At 44.3% G+C, this 17247-nt stretch overlaps 1 protein-coding gene and 1 long non-coding RNA gene across 7 annotated transcripts in view; one reads left to right on the top strand and one right to left on the bottom strand.

Moving 5' to 3' along the window:
• Positions 1–17247, bottom strand: part of LOC109514790 (protein TANC1) — a 77629-nt gene that overhangs the window by 33977 nt on the left and 26405 nt on the right. For 4 of the 6 annotated variants that reach the window (XR_002168053.1, XM_019868166.1, XM_019868162.1 and 1 more), the window contains exons 4-5: positions 9109–9213; positions 2107–2243 (exon numbers count right to left, since the gene is read on the bottom strand). Coding sequence is in view for 5 of the 6 variants with exons in the window: in XM_019868166.1 (XP_019723725.1) it covers positions 2107–2243; positions 9109–9213 (242 nt within the window). In the remaining variant the exon portion in view is untranslated. Of the gene's footprint in view, positions 1–1887; positions 2075–2106; positions 2244–9108; positions 9214–15886; positions 15965–17247 lie in introns of those variants that run through there. The other 2 variants (XM_019868164.1, XM_019868165.1) reach the window with 2 other exon arrangements.
• On the top strand, positions 14756–17026 carry LOC109514793 (uncharacterized). Its single transcript, XR_002168054.1, has 3 exons — positions 14756–15438; positions 15902–16088; positions 16670–17026. It is a non-coding gene; the product is annotated as an uncharacterized LOC109514793 (long non-coding RNA).

Raw genomic sequence — 17247 nt, 5'->3', positions numbered from 1 at the left:
CCCCACCCTACCCGGCAAGTTCCTCTGGTGGGATACAAAAATATAAAAACCAATCACCGTTTTGGTGAATCATTCCACAGCTGCTAAACCTCCGCTAATAAGCGCTGTCAGTCAAAACCCAATTTGGAAGCTAAATTGAAGACATGATGAGTGGTGAATGATAATAACGGTGAATAATGAAGTTCATTACTGATTGAGATCATGCGAGAGCACACAAACGCTCGACAAAAGGATGACACACTTGCGCGCCTGGGTGAAGCAAAATGCAGCCGGAGAGAACTTGGTGTGTTTTGAAAAATATCTGCTTTGTAGTCCAAATGGCACGTTGCCCGGACCACTGTGCGTGTGTGACAGCCATACAGCAGCTGCATGACAACCATAACAATCTGAATCTGTGCGGGTTATCCAGTCCAGCCGTCGCCTTTGACAAGTATTCTCAATCGACACAAAACACTGCACGCTTGGGAAGAGCGTCCTCCTCGCCACAAACACATTTTTGAACTGTGCGACATTCCGCATCCATCCGTCCATTTTCAACGGGGTTCGTCCTGTTGAAAATGGCACTCCACGACATGGATCGCTCAACCTTAGCATAAAGAATTTCTGGGTATCTTCAGTATCTTAGCTCGACGGTTTCTCACGCCTCTCAGACGAAGCGCCGTCTGAAAAAATCCGAAGCTCTCCAAATACCACCATCGTGACTAAGATTAAAATACAGTAGCGCAGTAGGCCGAGGTATTCATTCAAAAGACAACGTATATTTACTTTTATTGACGCCGCTGTAGCATTATGGGGTTGGAAAAGTAATTCATTATTTGGTGGATTTAAAAAAAGTGTGTAGTAGGTACAAGACTACAACTTCAAATGACATGTCACAAACTATTACTACTGTATTATCTTTCCACAGCTATTGCTGTACATCAAACATTTAACCCTTTTAGGGGCAGCAGTCAAAACAGTGGACAGCTTATCATGTTATCAGGTTACAGGTTATCATTACTGGTGCATTGAAAGGGTTAAACTTTGATATTTCAAATTACCTGTTGACCGATCAAACAAGTTCCAACAAGTAGCATTTTAAAGGGTGGATGTGACTCAACCTCAAACAATGCAAAACACCATAGCCCTTGTGTCACATTATACTGCTGTAAGCAACAGAAATTAGTACACAAATAATGTCACCGAACATGTAGAAGGCAATAAAACAGTAATCACAGGCATGTATTCTTTATCCTCTGTGAAGAATGACAGATATTAATGCAGCTTACTGAGGAGTGACTGTCTCCATGTATATATGGATCCTTTCTATTCAATTCATTGATGTCACGACTCCGTTTTTGGGAAGTACATTATGATGGAAACCTTTTGGGGATGCCGTAACAAATGAAATCCAAGTCAGCTCTCCACTTGACCTGTTCAAAAGTTTCTGACACAATGCTGCTCTCGTTGGTTTGCTTGGAGTTTTTATAGTTCACCGCGGAGAATCTGAGAACCCACAGTTTTTGCCCAAAAACATACCCTCGGCCACCCAGATCTAGTGTCAACATGCGTAAAGTCGATACACGACTTGTGTCAAGCTCTTTCCTGCTTCAAACATTGTCTGTACTGTTGATGAAGACACCAAAGAGAGAATATCGTGCCGGCCTTTGCTTCTCACGCGACTCTTTATTAGCAAAGCCAAACAAACTGAAGCTCATGACCACCAGCGTAAACTATTTCTGGACGCGGGCTCAGACACTGTTGTTGCATACTCAAGAGCCCCCGGGACAGCACTCAAGTTACTGACACACACGGAACACTAAAAAGCTGGTACTGAAATAAAGCTCAATGCAGCAAGCTCAAACATTTGTTTGCCAGAGCGGAGAAAAGTCAAGAGGAGGCACTTACATTCCCATCCAAAGACAACATAGAGCGAGGTTTAAAAGGAATGAAGCGGCAAGAAAATGACAAAATCCTCTGAAACCACTGCCACAAGTCCTCTCGGCTCCTCTGTCACCCTCTTTCTCACTCGCTCTCCGCCCGTCATTCTATCTATCCCTGTGCTGCAGCGATGGACGCCGCCGCGGCTCGAACTAGCGGGGAGGAGTTGGGAGACAAATCGAATACCTTCTTTTCATTCTTGTCATCCATAGGTATGCGCGCCGAACCGGGGATGCCTTCTCCCAGTAAGAAGCCCAGCCTTGTCATCAGCTCCTGGGTGGCGGGGGAGGAGGAGGAACTTGGCTGTTTCTCCACTTGCCGCTCTAGAGGACGAGAGAGAGAGAGAAAGAGAGAGAGAGAGCGAGAGACTCAATGTTAGTACCACTCCCACCGGGGCACTCTACCTGCCACGCTTCCCAGAGTGCCGGTGCCAAATGCTGTGCTCTGCACCATCCAGCTGTTGCACACCCTGAGAGGGAGTGCGAGCACCGAAGTCTGTGCGTGTGACGGTTAACGGCGTGGGTTTGCTTTCCAAGGCTTTCTGCGTGTTTACGGCGCTCACACATTGAACCTCTGAATCTCAATGAGTGTGACGTCAATTTGCTGCAACACAGCAAATTGACTTTGCGCGTGTGTTTTCGTCCGCCCTTGCTACTTCAAACTATTTGACCCTATAATAAGAGTTTCAAAACCACCATGATGGTCCACCAAATGCATTTCCAAAATCGGGTTTGTCTCCAGCGCAGCCTACCACCGCTACAAGTCTGACACCAGAACTGTGAGGCAGAGTGAGCTAGTCTAAATACTGATATGCGAAAAACAAAACCCGTCTCTTTAACTTTCATGACGAATGCAGTCATCTATGTTGGATTGCATCTCATTTATTTTCACGCTCTTGCAAATCCAACATTGAATCAAACATAAATGTCACATCAAACATTTAAACAGACACTGCAGCTTTTCATTTTGCGCAACGATTAACCAGTCGGCAGCGAAATAGCATGCAGCTAAGGCTTGAAGCTAATGTAGCAGTGACTCTTTTTTGAGACCAATCATGAGTAAAAGTAAAATATTCAATTTAAGAACTCAGCGATAGAAACACGGCAAAAAATTATCCATCGCGTTGCCTATTGATAACACTGGTTGGAGCGCATTTGAATCAGAAATGGCTTTTAGTGTCCTAACTATTATGGGAAATCATGAACATGATCAGTATGTTCTCATAAATGAATATTCATTTTCAAGAAACATGCAAAGTGGCTCTGACTTTCAAAAACTCGTCATGACTGACATTTTAACATGTTTTTTTGTTCGCAGGCTTGCCACAAAGCATACCAGTTACGTGGTGTCTAAGTCCGAACACTAGGGGGCACTATGTGGAAGGAAGACATGGATAAGAGATGAAGAAGAAATTAAAAAAAGAGACTGGTTGATAAGTAGGAAAACAGATGTTAACTCCGTGTGTGTCAACTAACTACAAAATCAGCTTAGAAAAACACAAGACAGCTTTTAGTGTTTTTAGAATTCCACAACTATTCCTGATTATTCTTATCAGCTTTTATCTTTGAAGGAATCACTCTGTGTTACTGCTGACATTATCACGATAGTTACTGTTTAGTTCAGCACAAAAATGTCTGCAAATAATGATGTCAATAAACAGATGGGTTTTTTTTTGTAGATCTTGGGCTGGCTGCAGTGCGGGTATGTATATATTCCTTACTGTCGCTTGTAAGATTCAGGCAGGACGCCAATGCAAATAAGTCATCATGTACGTCCATGGCACAGTATCTGCTGCTCAAATACGGAATATGAAAGACAAATCAGACAGAAGAACAGATGGGAGGGGAGCGACGAAGGCAGACGTCCAAAGTACACAAGCTTATTACGCTGCTCTCCATCATCAACTCTCCCCGCTTTCTCCACTTCATTTGCTCCTCCTTCTTCCACCCTCCTTCGGCGCCTTCTTCCTCTTGAAGATGCCGCCGGCAGTGAATCTGATTAAATGCGAGCCTGTCCAGTGGCAGAGTAGTCGAAGAAAATTCCATCAATTAAAAAGCCATTCAGCCCGAGATTTACACGTGCGACGCTGTCACGAAAACGCCCTTGAAAAGAAGAGCTTTCCTTGAATTACCAAACTGTTTATGTTCATTAACTTGTCAGCTTGTTAAAATAGATGGTTCTTGAAATTTGAAAGACTAAAGTGAGAGTAAAAACTGCGCATTTTGAAACGTGTGAATGGTCTCGGCTCCAGGCGGATAAGTAAGCAAAAATTAAATTGCATTTAAGTACGAGTACTGTTCCTGTAGAATAATATGATGGATCCGGGCCCCCAGGCCTTGAGTTTGACACCAGTGTGCTGTAGGGCCAACCGCTGGAGCATAACCATTCGCGCTACCATTGCTCGAGAAACAAAAGTGTCGAGGGCCGAGGCCTTGCAAATCTATCCGATGAATATACGAGTGCAATAAAAGTGACCATCAGCAGCAGTAATGAAAGCGATGCCGCGCTCTCAACAAGGACAGAGAGGAAGTCTTCGCGTCTCCTGATGGATTCTGTTCAGCAGAATGACGACACGAGCTTTATGCCCAACCCATAAAGGAGCACACTCGGGCTGGGATGGCGCTACCTTCCAGAAAATGGATTCATGCTCAACCGTTCCCCAAGTTTAATGAAACATCAGCCTTGTATGATTGCCTCGAAAGGCTCTAATTAACTCCTCTCGTCTTGATGAGTCCCGGTTATTAACTGACCCCCGTGCGAGTGCCCGCATGACCACGTTTGGGCGCATTCAGCACATTTCGAGCTCTCCTGTTCTGCCTTGCCACAATGAAAGGTAGAGATTTGGCAATAAAAGTTGAATCAAACGTGAATTTAGTGGATATGGAGGCCATCTCTCACATTTATGGCGCTTCCGCAACAGAATACAGCCTGGAAGATGATTGTCTGGACTGGTCAAACGACATATATATAATCTAATTCAGCCGTATAGATGTTGGCATTCCTGAGGGGGGCGGGGGGACAACCCAAACAAGGGTGCAAGGAACGGCTTTAGTTTTCTAGTAAATATAAGGAAGGTGGTAGAGAGAAAAAAAAAAAACAAGCAATGGTTTACGAGCAGGTGTGAAATAGCCGTCTTGCAGTGCAATGACGGAAGAATGAAGAAGGATGGAGGATAAAAAGGGAGGCAAGCGGGAATACACAAGCTTCTAAGAGCTGTCTCGGGCCTTCTCCCTGCTGAGAATGCAATCCAGCCGGCGCTCATTAGCAGCCGGAGCTTCACAAGCGCAAGAGCGGGGCCGCTTTAATGAAGCCTCGATGAGAACATGCATCCTGCCTCCTCGTTTGAGTTTTAAAAGTACCAGGTGATGAGCCCCCTGAAACCATTATTGCAAAACTCGCACGTTAGGGAAAAAAAAAATGTCTGACGAGCCTAGACTGGGCTAGACTGGCCCGCAAAAATGGTGGCCAGTGACACCAGAAGTAGATGTTGAGACCTGATGCTCCAGCCAGGCAGGACTGTGGCCCAACTAGTATTGAATTTTTGAGGCTGATGCCAATTCCGATATTTGGCAAATAATCATCTGATTAATTAAAAAAAATAAATAAATAAATAAATAAAAATAAAAAGAATTACAGGTAGAACATAATACGGTTTTACAATACTTTGTCCTTAAGTATTTGTTTGCCTTGATAATAACGGAGACAATAAATGGGTTGATTTGTTTCTGAATTGTCTTTATCTTATTTAGTCATCTGCTCATGTGTTCATCAAATATGGATTTTTTTTAAATGGCAAAAATCGCCCCCCCCCAAAAAAAAAAACAAATGGGCTGAATTCCCGAGTCCCCGAAAATGAACAGCAAAGATTAATGAACATTCACCAAGTGAGAAAACACGCAGCCAAGCTATCAGACATGAATTAATATCAACAACTAACCTAAAAGGCCACGGCAAGACAGTGAATTATCACTACCCAAAAAAACCCAAAAGAAATTACAGCCCATTCATCTACGCTGCTATAAATACATATAATTCATTCCAGAATGCTCGATGTGACATTAAGGCTGATTATTAGTTCTAAGAAGCAACAATGAATGATGACTTGACAACTGTGCCGTCTTTTAGAAATGGTTTCCACAGCTGCCACACAGGTTCACTCCCAAATAGACATCACAAGAAAATCCATCACTGTGAAGAAATGTCAAATAAGCGCGTGCACGTTGCCAGAACCCGGCTTGATATTCGGTGGCCAAATCAGAACCGCGAGAATGTGCTGTCGATGGCCGCATTGACTCCCAGCATTCGCCATTCTCTAAGAAGCGGGTTAGACTAAAAAGCTTAGCAACAGTTGCCATAACGAACTCCACATCATGTGGCCCGGCATCATGGGATTGAACACAAAGACGTGTTTCTAAAAAAAAAAAAAAAAAAAATGATGATGATAATGCTGTGTTTGTATTGATGTGGACAGAGATGCGGCAGCGGATAAAATCAACAGTGGAAGAGCTCATAGCTACACGAACAAGTACTCATATTTGAGTACTCATCTATACTTTGGGGGCGGGGCGGTCTTTTGGAGAGCGTCTTGATTGACGGGACCTTACGCTCAGAGTTGATTGACGGAGACAGCGCCGTCAGAGCACAGCTGAAACCGTACGAGCTCACTTAACCGCCACTTACAAATCCACCTGTGTGGCCAAACACGCGGACGAACATTCGAACAAACGCAAATGCACTTGGAAGGCGCATGCCTAAAATTAAAAAGGACATTGACACACATCCTCTGGAAACCCGATCCCCTTTGAAAGAAACAGCGGCGAGACATAACTCCACGCGTTTCTTTTCTCGGCCCTGGAAACTTGACCGGGATGAAGCACAACAAAACAAATGCATTTAAACTCAACACGCAAGCTGTACGTGAGTGTGGTCGGGAATAAAGAGAGATACACAATTAGACCTCTGAGTGACAGGAGGTCCAAAAGATATTGGCCATTCCTCGTTGGATCTTTTAATAATTTCTTCTTGACACGAGTCGGACAGCCCTACAAACAGACGACATCATCGTCATTCATTTCAGGTCACCTTGACTGACGGCTTTACTGGGAAATTGTGCAGCTGGGATGATATTACGACACATCAGGACAATCAGTAGACCGGTGCGGAAATATATATTTCGACAAAATGTGAGTGAACCTCACATAACTATGATCTGTTATGAGTTGACTTAAAATACTAGATGTGGTCAAAAACATCGACAAATACAAGTCAAAATGCACAATTTTGTCCAAAAATTTTAAAAAAGTGATTGCATGCTCCTATCGCTGCGTGCAGATTGTCATATTACAGCTGTGCTCTTGCAGGTCGACATCATTAGCTTTTATATAGTTCCACATTTTGCATAGAGAGTAGCATGAGTTACCTTGCTGCTGTAATTTCCCAGCAGTAAACTACTTTTGTGAGGGGGGGGGGCTTATTTAACAACTGCAGGTGGCTGCTTTAATAAGACGCAGGTAGCGAGCTGACCTTTCTTCAGTTCTGTAACTTGCAGTAAGTCAGTAAAGCGGAACCACAAAATTGCAATGCCCCGAGGGTTGAACAATTAGCAATGGAATTCCCGCCACATCGATGCTTGAAAATCTCAAACATACACTGCGTGCAAACTTCATACACCCAGACAAAGTGAAGCTTAAAAACCTCCAAGTGAATAATAAAAAAGGGACAAAACTTTGCGCAACGACTTACCAAACTCCAATTAAACATCTCCATATTTCCATGACATGAAAATCTGGAGCTGCGCAAAAGTTATCTCCCTGAAGGGTGCCAGCAAAACACCACGCAGCTGTCAGGAGGTAACATTAATCCAGCCTGCGCTATCTGCTGATAGCCCACTCCGAGCCTAAACAATGCTGCGAACTGAGCTGAATGTCAAGACACACCCCCCTTGTGCTTTGCCATGTAACAGTCGCTACTTTCTGTGAGTACGCGTCATGCGCAACCACTTTCTTATGCTGCCTTGTGCTTTCTGATAACACTGCCTGCATCGTCGCAACAACCCGGAGTGGGGCATGTGAGCCTCCTTTGACGAAAATCACAACAAAGCATGGCTTCAAACGCACGCAGAGGACGACGAAAAGACGGGCAGCAATTTCGTTTAAAAAAGGAGTGAAACTGTCGTGTTGAAAGCGATGCAGTGGAAAACTTGGGTGCCACAAAGAAAAGAAGTTGGACGCACGAGTGCAACCAGCGCAAAAAGTCGAGAGCCCTTCCCACGTCGCTACTGAGCGAATGCTGTCGTTTCTGTTCCGCCACGTGGATTTTTCATTATGTGGTGGGATTTTTGCTATAAATGTTCAGTTTGGGATCATTTCACACTGAAAAAAAAATTAAATAAAATATTGCAAAGCAGAACTTATACAACTGCACGTCACAGACACCCACGTCACTCACCAGGCCAGGCCCGCCTTTTAAAGCCACACACATTCAAAGTCACAAACACAGGACTACAGTATAGAACTTGGCAACCCAAAGTGGACAAAATAACACGCATATATTGTATTGGTGTCATGCATCAAGCTTCAATACATGTATGTATATAAAAAAAAAATCCTAAAAATAAATATAGTCACTTTTTCATGAGGGACTCATGAACTGACGCCACCAACACTAGAAACGAGGGACGACTTTATTTGTTTTGCAGTTGCTTAGAGGCGCACCGGCATCACGGTCCCAAACTGCGCTCACCCTTGGCGCATCCGCCGTAACCCTAAAGGCTTACCTCACACAAAAATGTGGAAACAAAATGAGTTACCGAAGTCGTGCCATTAATGAGAGAACGCAGCGCTCGAGTGAGACAATGCATCCCCGCTGCACACTGGAAAATTGACTCCTCTGTAATACAAACAGGCGCTTTCAAATAAACACGGCGCCCTTGTGTTTGTTTAAGGGGTTGCATGATGGGATTGGGCTCAGACACGGACCACTCATGTAGGAACTGATACAGACCTTGCATTCATGGAGACCCATGACCCAGCAGCAACAAAGCTTAAAAAAATAAAATAAAAAATAGCACGTAGTTTCACTTTGGGGGCATATGTCATTATACGATGAGGATCCGAGTAAGTGCACCATTTTCCAATTCCCCAAGTAGAATGGAAACCAAAAGATAGATGAAAGACAAGCAAAACTCACCATTGCGGGTTGACTCCTTGTTGTCGCCCGCTTTCCTTAGCGCTGAAACAATGGCATCGGAAGGTACGCGAGGACTCTCCACATACTTGGGCTTCCTGACTGGACCTGCAGCCGTGAACCAAAGAGACAGGGAGAGAAAGAGAGAGAGAATGAGAGAGACAGAGAGAGAGAGAGAGCGAGGGAGTGAACAAGAGGGCAGGAGGGAGAGGAAAAAGAAAAGTCAAGACGAGAGGCGTCAGAGAGAGAGAGAGGGAGAGAGAAGAGGGTTATTGCTGAATTAACATGTTCCAGATGGGATGAGAGGTGGTGGTGTCTCTGTTGGGACTGTCTTGGCCATACTCTGGTGCTAACAAAAACTATCTCACACACACACACACACACGCACACGCACACGCACACACACACACACACACACACACACACACACACACACACACACACACAGTGTCAATAGCAGCTTCGGTCTGTCTGACAAATCCAGAAATTGTCTGCGTGGCTAGAAACTCCCGGTAACAGTGCTAGCCAGCTCTGGGAATTTAACCGGCAACAGGAAACCACAGCAATTAGGCTCTTGGCGAACTTTTTTTTTTTTTTTTTTTTGGAGAGAAGAGATTAAACACACATGCACTGCTGGGGATGGGAGGAACAACAAACAGTCTCGCGCTTTTTTTTTTTTTTTCTTTGAGCTACCCTACAAAAGCATGCCCTCCTATTGCTGTGAGGATTCATTTGAAGAGATTCAAGTGCAGGTGTTACGGGCGGGTAAATCTGGCACAGTCGTACTGGGCTTTGATGCGTGTCATTAGCGAGCAGCTAAGGTCAAACGACTGCTCTGTTCTCTCGGCGAGTAACATGACAGAATTAGAAAATCCCGGACCGCCACAAGTGCGAGCTCCACATTAACATTGTCATCCAGGGCTTCATCCAGAATGCTCCTAAATTGTTGTATCGAGCCTCTAAAATTTGAGATAAGGCCAATAAATTTTAAATGAGGGGCCACTGTTGTCGTTGTAAGCATAGTTAGTCTGGATCTCTGGACTAATTGATCAATTAACTGTGATGGAATTGGTTAATGATTTTGTCTTCAGGCAATTGTGGCGAAATAGAGTGTGGTGTTTAGCTATGGCCATGAAACCTCAAGACAGCATTATGATTGGAGTTTACATCATCTCCCATCACATTAAAAATAATATTTATTCATGTTACGTTATTTTTCCCTTTGGTCAATTAAAAAAAAAAAAAAGTGACCATTCGTGTCTGCTTAGCACATTCACCTCACAGTTCGGAGGTTGAGGGTTTGAATCCGGGCGCTGGCTTTGCTGTGTGGAGTTTGGATGAATGACAAAAAACACGAATCGTTTTAACTCCAAATAATAGATGATTGTAATTGTGTTTAGATGCCTCAAAATGCCAGCAAAGCATTCGAACTGGAGAGGACCAGAAACACCATGCATGTAGGACGTACACAATCATGTACCCGCGTAACATAAATTATTTCATTTAATGAATATTTAATAGTTATATTACTCAACACAAACAAAACACCTTTCTGTGAAGCTCATCAATAGTATTAGTTAGCATATTAGCCTAACCGGTACTCTGGCTTCCTCTCACTTTCCAAAGACATGTATCTCCAGTTAAAAACTGACATGTCCATATGTGTCACCGTCAATGAGGACGCGTGCTCGGCTTAGCGACCAGTTGAGGGTGTGCCCGCCCTCTCGCCCAAAGCCAGCTGAGATGGGCTCCAGCTCACCCGCCACCCGAGTGAAGATAAGTAGAACGGAAAACGGATGGATGTTTTGTGTTCCATTGCACTCTTTTAAATCCGACATTCTATCCATCTGCTACGTCAAAGATTAAGCTACTTTGCCGAGTGGCGGCAAATATTTGCGAAGAGGAATGACGATGAGGTGTTTACACTGGCAGGAAACTCAGCAAGGGGGGCGCGAGACTAAATAGCACACCATCAAAAGAGCAACTTTTGAGCAGCTCGCTCAACAGCCTTGTCCCGAGAGATGAACAACAATTAAACGGGAAAAAGAAATAACTCTTGAAAGTCAATGAATTAAAATGTTCTTGTCACTGGAATGACTGTACTGTATATGGAACCCAGACGTAGCAGAGAGATAAGGCAGGATGGTTGATGAGAGCCATTTCCTAATACCGCAACTAATACCACTTCCTCCTTTTCCAAAGAAGCATCCTTGGAATCAGATAAAACAAAATCCCTTGAACTAGAGCTGCAAGCACCCGCAGAGGGGTTGTGGGGGGTTGCGGTGGGGGTTGTGGACGTGACGAGAGACGGGGAGGCGATTGCCATGTGAGTTTGAAATGAAAGAGGCAAAAAAAAAAAAAAAAAAAAAAAAAGCAGAGAGCCGGCTAAGTTAGACTCACAGTGCCATCTATGGATGCGCCACATGAAACGCACGATGAGTCGCAGCATTCTCACTGCCCGAGGGAACTTTGGGAGCGAGAGCTGCTGCTGCTATCTTGCTTGTTAGCGCACACGAGGCCAGTCAGAACACAGAAACAAAGTTCAGCCGGTTGGAGCTAAAGGCGGCCTTCGTAATGGGCATCGTGTGGTGAACACAAAAACAGGCTTGACTTCACTTGGTTGGTTTGTATTCCAAAATAAAAGAGTCCACTGCCACTCCAAACCTCAACCAATCTTCACCCACGGATGGTCAGGAACACTCTATTACCCAAGAGTCACAAAGTTCCAATTAGAGTGAGATCACATTAAGAAAGCTCGACACGTTTTGGGTGCATTTCATCAAGGAACAGCAGGGTGTATTGTTGGACTAACCGAAACCATATGTTTGAAGTTCACGTTCGGTTTACATGACGACGAGCACAGGATGCACGCTTCCAACAACAAACATGTGGCTAGCTATTACAGTGGAGGTGGTTTTAGGACACATTTGAGGGTAGCAAAGTTCAGTTCAGTCCAGTACGGGATGCGTTATAATTGGCAAGGTAACGTGTCCCAAAATTAGCAACCCTCACCCTGATGCAGCTTACTTATAGCCCGTGCGGCCTTTGTCATTCCAATTTGCCTGTCGTGCCTAAGCAGTAGCTAGCAAGCTGGTTCACTTGTGTTGACTGGTTTAACTCATGAATTTGGTTGTTTATGTGACATGGGTTCATGATTGTGTACATGCTAGATGAACTGCGTTGGTGCTTGATGGCAATCTGTTTTAAGTGCTTTGTCGCCATCTTGTGGTGTCGAAACTCATGACAGTCTAATTTAGTTGAAGGATTCTAAAACGACAGAAACATAGCATTCCTTACATCGGGTAAAACTTCAGTGTGACTAGCATATGGTACTTCCAATATGGCGATGGAAATATTTCATTCCAAGGAAAGGTTAACAGAGGGTTGTCACTTTTGAGAAATGGAATGGGAGAAACCAAGCGCACAGCTTGTCTACAACGAAAACAACCCTGTGCGGCAAACACAAAACGCTGGATTCACAATTCTACACGGCATTGTGTTGATCTGAAATGAACGTTTTTCAGCCAGAGACTTTAGTCTGAGGTCAAAATGTCAGATCTGGCTTTGAAAAAGTGCAGGTTGAAATGACCGCCAGTAGCAAGACCGACAATGGTCGCGTAGAGTAGATGACACCGTATACTTCGATGTGTCAGAAAACGGATATGGGGGCGATGCTACTCAGGAGACGTCAGCCGCCATCACATCTCAGCATTCTATCTCAAACACGGGGACGTGACAAATCAAAGTCGGGACATGCCCCCTGCGGAGAGAACAAATGACAAATGCTTTATTCGGAGTCTTACCGAGCGCGGGGGGGAGCTTGCGAGCACAAGAAAACACAAGCAGAGGGATACAACGTACAATGCGTCAGGAAAAGAAAAAAGGTACAAAGTGATTAGAGGGTGTTAAAAATGCCTGTGGCTTAAGATTTCCGAAGTAACTTGACATAATCTAAACATACTGAGTTGATGATTCTACCCCGCCCCATCCGACAGAATCCAGTCAGTTCTAGCATGAGGCCATTTTTCCCAACATTCCTCAGGGCGGACTCCTGACCTTGTTACATTTCATTTCACAATGAGACAGTCCATCACATCGCCACAGTAAACGGAATACCAAGCAGTGCTTACAATGGCCATCTTTATGTTCCAAAATGTCAGAGCTCACACTCGGCGCACTTGCTCGCTTGATTCCGATTCAGAGGGATTGCGACCGAAACGGCTGGTTGTGCGTGTGTGACTCCTGGCTAATTGATAATCCGTGATCGGGAGGGTTTGCTGAACAGTCGAGGAAGCGTGACAGACGCGGTGCTTTGTGTGTTTTTTTGAGCGTGTGTGACGTGATTGATGATTCATTTGCTTCTCACGGCCAGACATTGCCGTTATTCCCCCAGGCTTAGGAAATTTCCACACTTTACAGCTGTGAGATTGTGACTAAACTTGTCAAATTGTATGTTTAACAGTCAAAATTGATCTCACGCACGCATGCTCTGGCATGATTATGCCCTCGCTGGTATCATCTGCGTGTTTTGTTTTGTGCATCATCATTTTGAAGACTATAAATCTGCAGCTAGCTAAAATACTTGTCATGTACCGTGATGGGTGGACCTGTAGGCATCGTAACGATTTCTTTGGCGGTATCAAGACTGTCGTGTGAGAGTCGGCCTGGAGCCACAGGGCATCCAAGACAGCCAGAAAAGATGAAGAAGAAAACTAAGAGCTGGAGTACAGAAGTAAGAATAAAAGCTAGGCTAAAAGCTTGTCTGGTCAATGCTTCTCTTTGGTCAACATCAACAATTTAGAACGGAAGAAGCTTTTTGGATTAAAGGTGAAACGCCGCCAACAATCAGAACAATCGAGTTGCAGATTCCACCTTCGTGGTTCATGGATTTGTTAGCATAAACAGCCAATCAGGTTGTGTGTATGGTGCACATTCTTGATCGTCAGCCCGAACTGTTTCCTGAGCAGATTGTCGAGGGGAAAGACAAAAAAGAAATCTTAGCCCACCCCACATCACAATACAATGACTCAGGATGCATTTTCAGAGACATCCGGGCATTAGCTGACTTTGATTACAAGGTTGGGGACAATACGAACATCTAGAATGATTATTAGTATGTGTTTGTACGCCACTTAATCATGATCCCATCGATATTGGACACACATTACGAGGCCTGACAGTTTCTTGAATTTCTCGGGCAGAATGTATCGATCGAAAAGTGGGCTTCCTCATAAAAGGCAAGCGAGGCAAGGGTGTGCATTGAAGTGAAGTCGAGCACAGTGTTGAAGTTTTCATCAAAGCAAACTGTCTAAAACAGGTCTCTCGCAGCATCACACGATCTTTCACGGTTCGGCACACCGAAAGACATCCATTATCTCCCAACGGGACGTCTGGTGCGCGGCGTGACCGGCCCAGAGGTGACTTCGGCGGAGCTCCCCTCGAGTGGCACTAAAGTGGCGTCTTTCTTTGGGGAAAATAAAGCGAAAACCAGCGGAGCTCATTTTTGAGTTGCGCGAGAAATGTGCCAGGAGGCAAGTAAGCCTTTGAGCGAAAAAAAAAGATAAATCAATCAAACAACCTTGCGAAATATGGCAGGTTCAAAGGTTTGGTTGATTGCATCAGCGATGAGGTGAGTAGGTCACAAGGATTTATTTTTTTTTAATATCATATTTATGTAGTTCCCACTCGTCAATGCCTTTAAACAGATTTTTTTTTTTTTTGCCACTGTCAGCATAGTTGACAAGGTTAGGCTAGACTGCAACAAATAACCTGTATAATATGTACTCCCTTGTGGATCGCTACATCGTCTTGACAACGCATTGATGGATGGTATTACATCATTTATGGAAATTTATTCCACGAGGGAACATATTTGACTATACATCAAGTATTGTATATATAAATATATATACACTGCAGCAAGAATTTTACAGACAAGTTCACCTAATGCACACAACAGTGCAAAACTACTGCACTGAAACATACTCCCCATTTAAATCTCGGTGCAAAATTTTTCTTCTTCGTGCAGTTCTTTCTCGACAAATTCTCCTGAATCTTGCATTGTGCAAGTGTGTGGTTCATGCACAATGGAAGAAAGGAAGTCATTCCCAGCCACTATATTTTGCTGGCTGCCTCGGAAAGCAAATTGAAATAAACCAAGGACTGCACCGAGGCGTTGGTATGCGAGCGTCAACCGGGAAATAAAAACAAGGCCGACATACAAATGAGCTGACAGGACCGGACAGAACTCGAGAAACTGAATACGCATTGACAACGAGACACGGGTGGGGAGGACATGATGGTTGACGGGAAACGGATTTGTTAGCCACACGGGTAAGACAGCGGCAGACAAGTTTGAACATTAACGCGGTGGAAAAAAAGAATTGTGATGCCTCCATTATGAGCTTTTGCAGTGGTCAGTCCGCCTCATACTGCACCATGGGCGGTCACAATTCTGCCAACGGCCCGCTGAAATTCAATGTCGCACAACACAATGAAGAGACACGGTGGCCACGAGCCACCCACATACACCGAAACCAATCTGGAAAGCCGCTTTCCATAACAAATTCAGGAAAACACCGCCCCAAATCAGAGCGAAGCTTACTCACATTTCGAAGAGTAATGAGAAATTCAACCGTCTTGACATGACAGCCATTTAAGGCCAAATGAAATGGCATCGTGGGCAGATCAAACTCACATTAATCTTGCAAAGCTGATAAAGGAATATTCAAAGATGATTAAAAATATAGACATATATCTACGATCGTGAGCATAAACCAACCTGGATAATTCAAAGGCGCATCTAATCAAAGAAAAATTGGGGGGCCGTTCTGCCGGGGCTGTGAAGCAATGCATTGCACAGTAACTTCTTGCAGCCATAGGAGGTCAGTGTGGCGACATGAATGTCAACGGACACATCGATGGGAAGATCAACTCTGACAAATGTTTCCACCAACCAACCAATTCCAGAGCTCATTTAGGAGGTCAGTAACTACATTAGGACACTTTGACGACAAAGGTTTCAGGTTTTCCGTCAGCGATCTATTATTTGCATGTGGGTGCACTGACTCATTCAAACAAAATGTCCTGACTCGGGTCTTTGAAAAAGGCTTGTAAGCTATTAATCCCAAAGAGGCAAGGTGCTGGTCAACACATGGCAGACTTCTGTGTTTCATGGCTTAGCTGATCAAAGCGGTGGCAGCCAGCGCCACCCGGACTTTTCGGCTCAGGCATTCATCAAACTCCCACTTAAATTTCAACGCCGGGGTTGCGTTCGCCGAGGTTCTCATTAAAAGGAACTTTCCAAAACTGCAATCGATTAAGCGGCGGGTCGGGAAAATGAAGCAAAGCCACAGAAGCGCTTTCTTGATTCAGTGGCGAAACCGCCTCCCTGTCGGATATCAGGAGCAGGAGCGGCGGAGACGCTTTGGATGCATTCAAGTCTAAACGCATGACTATAAAACGTGCTTTTGGCTTATTTTCAGGGTGAATAATCAAAACAATTTCTAGAAGTTTAAATTTATACACCAAATGAACAGAGTGACTTTGTGTTTTTGTTTTTAAGGACAGTCCCACGGCATGCAAGTACCTCTCATGTCATCACACTCGCAAGACATTGTCTCTTGGAATGCGCCGGGAATCCACATCTGTGAGCAGCATGTAGACGTTTCCCTTGATGGATTCAGACTTCGAAATGTCGTTAACGCATGCTTGTGAATTACACCGAGCGTTTTGAAGAGAAATGTGCCATTTCGCAGCATGGCCATGGCTGAGCGCAGGAGATATGTGGCGTGATTCGCACACGCTGCGGCTTATTCTGAAAGCGCATTTTACGTGCTGGAGCTACAGTGTTGCGTTCCGCCATTGCTGATTTGACTGTGACCGGGTCATTTTGCGCTGAGGATAAAGAATATGTAACTGACTGTTTTGATATAGTAATATCTGTCTACTTGTGTCGTATTACTGTCTGTGTTCACATATTAAAGGGTTGTCAAATAGATACTATTCATTAATTAGCACTAAGCGAGCAAACTTCTTTGTTTTTTTGTTTCATTTGATGTTAAACTTCAACTGAGAGTGGCGATAAACAGCTTGAAGCATCTTTTTTTTTTTTTTTGGTCGAATTTTTCTCATTGTGAACTG

Source organism: Hippocampus comes, unplaced genomic scaffold (genome assembly GCF_001891065.2).
Source record: "Hippocampus comes isolate QL1 unplaced genomic scaffold, H_comes_QL1_v1.1 scaffold133, whole genome shotgun sequence".
Classification (NCBI taxonomy): domain Eukaryota; kingdom Metazoa; phylum Chordata; class Actinopteri; order Syngnathiformes; family Syngnathidae; genus Hippocampus; species Hippocampus comes.
This window is presented reverse-complemented; position numbering and strand designations above follow the sequence as displayed.